Consider the following 9160-nt stretch of genomic DNA (forward strand, 5'->3'; position numbering starts at 1 on the left):
GCTGTATGCAGGCCTCTCACTGTTGTGGCCTCTCCTGTTGCGGAGCACAGGCTCTGGATGCACAGGCTCAGTGGCCATGGCTCACAGGCCCAGCTGCTCCGTGGCATGTGGTATCTTCCCGGATCGGGGCACGAACCCCTGTCCCCTGCACCGGCAGGCGGACTCTCAACCACTGTGCCACCAGGGAAGCCCTAAACTGCATAGTTTTATGAGTATAATCTGTTTCCCTGAACTTGTCAACAGGAAACAGAGTGGCTTAATTGATTGTTGCCTAAGACACTTTCTTTCCCTGTCCCTGTCCATGTAGCTTGTGGGGATCTTAGTTCCTTGACCATGGATTGAACCCGGGCCGTGGCAGTGAAAGCCCAGATTCCTAACCACTAGGCCACCAGGGAACTCTTAATTGATTGTTGCATATAGTCAAATTATTGCCATGGTCTGCCTCTTCTTTGTAATGGTTTTCATAACTACCTTTTGTTGAACTTTTTTTGGCCAGTTCTCAGTCTCTTGTAAAAGCTATTGTGGCCTCCCTGGCACATAAATGTTAGTTGTCCCCCACCTCTTGCACACACATTCACACTGTCATGAATATTAGCTCATTCGTTGTGTTTGCCATGTTACTTTGGTGCTTTAGAACCAAGCTTTTCAAGCTGGCCTCGGAGTCAGCAGCAGTGTGCCAAGAGGTTTGCACGGTTGAATAAACATGGACCAGTTTCCAGAAGCTTCATTTTGCTCAAAAATTTGGTAGAAAAACTTTAAAGCAAACATGACTACATTATGAAATAGAATACAAAATTCACATGAATTTTTAAGCTAAAAGAGGAGACTTCAGAGTCCCTTTCCTCTGCTGAAGGAGACTGTTAGTAGTATGCTTATGAGGTGTATTTTCTATTTGTATCCTTAAGGCATTACTGGGCTTTAGATTATGCTATAAATCAGGCCCCACATGCCTTCTCTCTGCTTCAAAGTCCTTTCTTGATATTCCTCTTACTAATTTTCCTCAGGCTTTTTCAGGTAACGTCAGCCAATTACCTTAATTTACTTCGCTGCCTCTCACATGTGCTGCTATTGGCTTGGAATTCAGCCTGTGTAGCCCTTTTTGAATGAGGGGTGATGATTTCTTCTACCTGGGAATGGGATTCCCATGGCTCATTACTTCCAAACACAGTTTCTTTTTGTAGACATTTGAATATATTATATACGTGCTCTAGATTTTCTATATAGTTCCATGTATTTCTATACACTCACACATTTATCCTGTCTGTTTTTCTTTGACATTTTTCAAGTGTTTTTTTGTAGCACTCCCTATGTATAAGACACTGCACAGGCACCTTCAAAGAGACTATTAAGAGAAATAAGACATGTAAAAGGTAGAAAGAAAAACATGAGAGAAACAGATCAAGTTTAAAAGAAGTTCAGAAGAGGGAGAGATAATTTTTGGCTGTTCAGCATAGAATGAGCTTTTGGCTGTTCAGCATAGAGTGAGTTTCCATGTGTTTGTATCCTTGCTGACTTGGGATACAAATTCCATGGTTCAAAGTGGTCTGCCTAAATATGTATACATACAGTTATACTGAGACTGTAAAATGCAAATAAGCATGTAATACATTTCCTTTGGCTTGAATAAAATCTAGTTTTAGAACAACAGTGCCTTGTGAATATAGAACAGAGAGGGACTTTAGAAGCCATCAAATTCAAATTCAACCTTTATTATCATAATTACAAAAGAAAAAACAGACTGAGAAGTTGATGACTCGATCGTATAAGTGTGTTCTTCTGACTCCCAGTCCTGTGCACTTGACCTTGTAAAAGAGGTGATCCTGCCAGGTGATGATTTTATATTTGACTTAAAATCCAGGTATGTAAGATCATAACTGTTAGTTTAATATTTAATAACTAACTGATCCTGAAAATGACTTCTTGGACACTTTTTCTATTTAGGAAGATATTTGCTGTCATTTGAAAGAGCAGGTTAAACAACTGGAAAGGAATCAAGAAGCAACCAAATTAGAAAAGACTGAAATCATTAACAGATTGACGAGAAGCCTGGAGGAGAGCCAGAAGCAGTGTGCCAACTTGTTGCACTCAGGTCGGTGTCTGCGTGAGCGGTGGCTCCCCAGAAGGCTAGTAGAAATATGTGGAGAGCACACAGTAGGATCCGTGAGTTACTATAACAATCCAGAAGAGACAGAAAAGATCATTGGTGACAAAATTTTTTTTAACATCGTTACTGGTATATATGTATGGAGGTGTGGTGTATTTTCATTAGATAATTTGGAAAACCCAGACAAGTATAAGGTAAAAAATAAAAATAGCCAATAATCCTACTACCCAGAGATAACTGTTGTTAATGTTTAAATGTATTGCCTTCAAGGGAAATGAACACACACATACAGACAATTCCTTGCTTCTGTACACAGTATATTTTAAAATAAAGCTGAATGTGAAAAAATTGAACAATAAAATATATGTTAAGATAGGTTCTATACCTGAAAGCTAAAAATGGTCATGAAATCCCACTATATTTTGCTTTTAGACTCGATCTTTGATCATATAGTTCTATCCTTTTATATAACTTTTTCTTTTCTTCTAAGTGGAGTAGCCACTTACCTGGTCAGTTGAAGCCCATAAGTTACGTTTTTGTCACGCTTAAGATTTCTAGTATGGTCTTCATGGTATTAAGTTTGAGACATATGCTTCCTATCACTTTCAGTAGTACTTTTATTTCTTACTTAATAAAATGATATGAGAGTAAAATGCAATAAAATAATCAAATGTTTATACAAACACTACTGTACAGACAAAACTGCCTGGTTTGCTGGTGAATAGCTCACACTGAAGATAGCTCAATGATTATTCATCAACTGATATATGAAAGTCAGACCTTGGCATGTGATGTCAATCAGACTATTGATACAATGTATGTAAGAGTGGGTTATTCAGAAGTTGAAAAGACTGTCTAAATGTGTGTGTGTGTGTGTTTTGGTGGAGGCAAAATTTTCATCATTCTCCATTTAGGTCCCACCTCTGTGTTCAGTTTTGTATCCTTTTGTTTCACATGGCATTACTTAGCCTTTTCCCTTGCCATTAAAGACTTTGAAAATATGATTTTCTTTTGTTGCATTATATGCCATCATTACTTTGCTTAACCATTTTCCAGATGCTCATTTTCTTTTGAGGAAATCCAATAAAGTCCTTTTTAAATGGGAACCTTTTAACCATTTAGAATATTAGGTTACTAGAGCTTCAAAAGTACAATACCAATATGCTTCTTGTACATGCAGAGGTGGGGTGGTGGAAATAAAAGAATTCAGAGAGAAGCGGAAGGCAGCAAGATGTAGTCTTCTTATTAGACGGTAGAAGTGGTTTCCAAAGAATTTTTGCTCTGGCTTTCTGTGAGCTGGAATGTTCTGCTCCTGTTAAAGGACTTGTGGAGTGTTAAGGTCTGTAGACGTGGCTGATTTGATTCATGGCAAAGTCACAGTAGCCTGTGTCTTCAACTTCCCAAGGACCTATGGGGAGCCATACTAAATCTTGGAAATGTCTGCACCAGACCTACTAGCTGTACCTTCGTGCTCCTAAAAAGGTAGTTAAAAGGTAATAAAGCAGAGCTCCACCTTCTGTAGCCTCAGTGGATTCAGGTTCTTCTGTACTTCACAGGCACTTTGTCCCTTTACATCTGGTGTATTCTATGATTCTTTCTCCCACAGGCTCAGTACAGGAGGTTGCTCAGCTACAGCTCCAGATGCAGCAAGCACAAAAGGCACATGCTATGAGTGAAAACATGAACAAGTCTTTGCAAGTGAGTGTTGCCACTGGAAAGAGACTCCATGGGTCACTGAATTAGGCGTTGGTTACATCACCTTTCTGAGCCTTGGCTTTCTCTATATAAAAGAGGTGGCTGGACCGTCTCTAATCCAGCCCATGGGAGTTGTTCACAACCTCACCCACACATCTAGGTAGTCAGGCCCAGGTCTGTCCAACTGCAGAGCCAGGGCCCAGCCCCTTCCTTCGCATGGCTGGAGGTGTCCCAGAGATAAATTTATCTACAGGTGTGGGAAACCTACAGGGTACCTGCCATTCTCTCACATCCTCCTCCAGCACCACTTAACGTTTTCCACTGGAGGAAGAGTTCCAGTATTACCTCCACTGGAAGGAGGCATTTTTTGCCTTTTCACCACTGGCAGACTAAAGTGCAACACTTCCTTGGCAAACCAGTCTCCTCTGTCCTCTACTCTAGTAAGCTGATGTGTGCTGCCACCAGCTTCTCAGCTCAAGGGAGGCTTTTTGTGGAGGACGAAATGTAAGTGAGGGAGGAGTGAGAGAAGCTGTTTACATCTGTTTTCTCATTCATTTATTCATTTGTTCATTCAGCTTACTTGAAAACCTGAGATGTGCTACCTTTATATTTTTAATGTATGCCAAAAATGCATTTGAAGAAACGTTTCTGCCTTCTATTAATCATTAAAATGAATTTTGAAGAATAAAATGACTGATTCCTTCTTATAAAAAATAATGAATATAACCTGGAATAATTTTGTGTTTTAGGAGGAAATAAAAGAACTAAAAGAAGAAATTTCTCTCTATGAATCTGCTGCAAAACTAGGAATATTTCCAAGTGGCTCAGAAGGAGAATTAAATATAGAACTCACTGAATCGTATGTGGATTTGGGTATTAAGAAAGTCAACCGGAAAAAATCCAAAGTTAAGAGGTATCTAGAAAATACTTTACTATAGAAGAATTCACATTAATAATATTGATGATGCATAATAAAGGGTTCTTGAGTGCAGAACAATATATTTTAGTAATTTCTAATGAAGTTGCAATGTCTGAAATCAAAATTAACAAAAACCTCAAGTATTAATATTGTACTGTCCCAATAGCAGTAGGGCACCGCAGTTTCAATAAGGTAAAAATGACTTAGTTAAAATATGTAAGTTAAATTCTACAACTTAAATTATGTATGTTTTATTATTAAGGTGGGGGCATATTATTTTTATGATGTTAACACTGTGTGTTGGAAGTAGGCATTTATCAATGGTATATGAGAAAATGAGCATTAATTTTCCCTAGGAACCTTACTGTGACCTTAGTTTTAAAATACGGATTCTGTCTTTTACACTTAATGCAGATATTTTAACACTGCTTAACACAGATAATTTTAGCACTCTCATGGAAGGGAGTGCTTCATCATCCCTTCTAGGGACCAGCGGGGGTGAGGCGGGGAGTGGTCGTGGTAGAAGAGGGAGCACATTTAGATACCATTAAACACTTAAAAGATGAACGAAGGAAAGGATGTATATTTTGAAGCACTTGCTATTTGAAAGGGGCTATGCAAGGCTCTGGGAGTAGAGTACAAAGGATGAAATAGACATTCTCCCTTCCCACAGGGAGTTTATATTTTGTCTGATGGGGAAAAGGAGACAGTTGTAAGCAACTGAGTACTGTGTGCTAAATGTAATGCTTGATATACAAAGGGGCATTAATCCATTTGTTCTACTGGTCTGGGATAAAGATGAAAGAGATTGTATTCAGGCTAAGGAAAGCCTTTCTTGAATGCATTCTTTTTTTTTAAATTTATTTTTTATTTTATTTTATTTTTTTTACCTTTTGGCCACACTGCGTGGCATGTGGGATCTTAGTTCCCTGACCAGGCATCGAACCCGTGCCCCCTGCAGTGCAAGTGTGGGGTCCCAACCACTGGACCACCAGGGAAGTCCCCCTTGAATGCATTCTTGAATGAAACCACCACCATCCTGTTTATAGATTAAGACTGAGTTTGCCATCATTAGTGTTTCTTGGAAGTATTTACTACCTGTTGTGTTTCAGGTATCATGCAACTAAATACAAATGTATAAATCTCCTGCAAGGTTTGTTCCACAATAAGTTTTAGAACTTATGCTGTGATTCCATTTTCAAAACAGTAAAATGAGATTCAGTAAATTAAAATCTCAATCAGGTGATGCTGTGGAACATGATGTTAACATTAGTTGAGTAAGTTTCCATTTATCTGGAGGTCAGTCTTTAGGGACTCTCATCTCAACAGATCCCAACTACAATCTAGAAAGAAGCCAAGAAGCAAATAGCAGACCAAGATTATGTGATGTATTTATTAGGAGCCACCTTGGGGCTCTTATCCCAGGGCCATATTCACTTAGATTTGTTGGTACCCCATGAGTTACCTGATTTCCTAACTGACCACAGAGTAACTGGGTCAGGGAGTTGGGAGAGGTGCTGCCAGGGCTTCAGCCAGACAGCTATGCCTCAGCAAGGAGAGAACTACAGGAACCCACCGTGCCAGAGCTGCTGAGCACCGGGGTAAGCAGCTTTATACATTTAGGCCTGTTCTGATCCACATCAGAATGTCCACAGTCATGATCCTGAGCTGTCGAAGAAAGCCTTCAGCTTTAGTTAGTTAATTAAAGCAAAAAGAGGATGAATGTGCTTTAAACAGATTTACATAAAAATTTAAAGTTAAAATGTAGTCATCTGGAAAATTTACTGCTGTGAATGCATTTCCCGTTAATGCCAGATTAATTCTAAGGGGCTAGTGGAAAGAGCATGGTCTTTAGATCCAGATTTGTTTTGAACCATAGTTTTGCCATTTATTACTAACTTTATGACCTTGGGCACCGTTTCTTGACTTTTCTGAGCCTGTTTTCTTATCAGGCTTTTTCTATCAGGTAGATTATAGCATATCCCTTGGGGGATAAAACAAGGATTAAAATAGATAATGAATATAAAGGACCTCATGTAATAAGTTCTGGCACATATTAGGCACTTAATCAGTGGTAGCTGTTACTATTTTATTTAAGAGATGCTTGGTTAAACTATACCATTGATCAGATTTTATATTAATCAACTTTAGATTGGACACGTATTTTATAAAAAGTCCTTGATCCTTATTTAAATCTTGGGGAAAACGTGGGATCCACATTATAATTTTAGAGTTGGGAAAACTGGAGCTCAAAGAGCTGAACACCTTAGCCTAAGAAGACAGACCCTTAGCAGCAGAACCAGTACTTAAACCCAAAACTTGATTGTCATGTAAATCTGTTGGTTCTTATTTGCATGACAGTCAAAACTTTTTGCCTTAAACTTCATTCTTTTATATATATATATTTTTGTTGTTGTTGTTGTTGTTGTTGTTGTTTTAGAGGATTAAAGATTTAATTCCTGCCAAAAAAGATTTCTCTCCAGCTTATTACTTTAACTTGTGCCATAATTAGCCTGGGAATTGGGTAGATAATACATGTATAAGTGTATAGGTTTGTCTTTCCAAGTAGACTTACTCCATCATGATGTTTACTAAAATGTATTTACTTCTTTGCCCTTTCTATTTAATTAGCACTTATAACCCAAATCCTACAGTAATTTAAAGCAGATTCCTATAGATAATAAACTTGAGATATCACATTGCTATTGTACCAAAAGGAATGTCAGCTGCATTCAACCAAGAAAGTGGGGAATAACTAAAGCAAGTGGGTAGTCACTGAGGCTCAGTAAGGAGATGTTCAATGAAGTGCAGGATAAGTGAGAAAGATTAGCTTGTACTCATCCCTCCCACCAGCACTTTAATGGATAAGAATTCAGCTTTGAGGAATAAGTAAAAATATTTATTCTTAGTTCAAAGTGAGAGGAGATATAGGAGAGATTAGATTTGTACCTTTTCTCTGCTGGATTGTGGTTCTTAGAACAAAAGGAAGCAGCACTTTCCCAGTGTTGAGAATTTTAGTTCTTTGTTGACTTGAGCTGCTTTCAAATCACTGACCCAAATATTAGCGGCTCCAAGCTTTCACTCCCGACTACTACCTCCCTCAAGCTACTGCCTAGTAAACTTTTAAGGGTTTAGCCTCAGTGTTCTGTTTCACGTTCATGGAATTTGAGTAGCTAAATCTTCATGCAGCCTGCAGACAGCTTCCCCTCTCCCTTATTGTAGTTGGCTGCGAAGCTCAACTAATAAACATTTAACAAGTGGAATGCCTTTTCCCTAGGTCTTCTCAGCAGGCTTCATAAGGGACTACAGTTTATTTGGATTGAGGGGAACCAAGCTTCACAGGGCTCACTAGTGAGCCTAATACAGGGCTAGTCACCACTGCTGACTTTTCCCTTTTGGGAAAGAAGAGAAAATTATTTTAGCAAGCACTCTCTCTGCTCTGACTTGGCTCCCTCTAGGAGTACATGATGTGCTATTTCAGTGGTCAGTGTTCAGTAAGAAAAGAAGTTAGGGATGCATAATTTGTTAACTGCTGAAAGTTAGTTCATGTCTTACAGCACAGGAAGATGCATTGCAATATGTTTTATATTTCTTATATAATTATATTTATGTCTTACATTTCTATATAAAGAGAAGTGGTTTAAGTTGGCGATCTACACATACAGGCATATTTACACTATATATATTACACATTCAAAAGTTGTGTATATTGATAAATATGTAGTGTATCGCCAGGATCTCTTTTTGTAATATTAAAAAAAGCCTAATATTTTGTTCATCCTTTCTCTCTGTATACATGTGTGTATAATACACACAATATTCATATATATGTATGTGTGTGTATATATATATTTTTTCTTTTTTAACATTTCATTGGAAATCATATGAAACTGATAAACAGGAAAAAATATGTTAATTCAGGTACTATTCTTTCTTTTTTTAGAAAGACTTTAGTTTTTTCTTTCTTTCTTTCTTTCTTTAGCAAACTGACTTTATTTAATAATGTGCCAGAAGTGTTAAAAATATATATAGCACTTTAGGTCTGTGGTTTCTAGTTCAGATTTTTTTTTTAAACATCTTTACTGGAGTATAGTTTCTTCATAGTGGTATGCTAGTTTCTGCTCTATAACAAAGTGAATCAGCTATACATACACATATATCCTCATATCTCCTCCCTCTTGCATCTCCCTCCCACCCTCCTTATCCCACCCCTCCAGGCAGTCACAAAGCACCGAGCTGATCTCCCTGTGCTATGCGGCTGCTTCCCACTAGCTATCTATTTTACATTTGGGAGTGTATGTATGTCCATGCCACTCTCTCACTTCGTCCCAGCTTACCATTCCCCCTCCCCGTGTGCTCAAGTCCATTCTCTTCGTCTGCATCTTTATTCCTGTCCTGCCCCTAGGTTCTTCAGAACCATTTTTTTTTTTTTTTTTTTTTTT

At 38.2% G+C, this 9160-nt stretch overlaps 1 protein-coding gene across 1 annotated transcript in view; it reads left to right on the forward strand.

The window, feature by feature from the left end:
- Positions 1-9160, forward strand: part of CEP152 (centrosomal protein 152) — a 90653-nt gene that overhangs the window by 26888 nt on the left and 54605 nt on the right. The window contains 3 exon segments of the mRNA XM_007455553.1: positions 1942-2089; positions 3711-3802; positions 4549-4712. Of these exon segments, the coding sequence (XP_007455615.1) occupies positions 1942-2089; positions 3711-3802; positions 4549-4712 (404 nt within the window).

This window comes from Lipotes vexillifer, unplaced genomic scaffold (genome assembly GCF_000442215.2).
Source record: "Lipotes vexillifer unplaced genomic scaffold, Lipotes_vexillifer_v1.1 scaffold24, whole genome shotgun sequence".
Taxonomy (NCBI): Eukaryota; Metazoa; Chordata; class Mammalia; order Artiodactyla; family Lipotidae; genus Lipotes; species Lipotes vexillifer.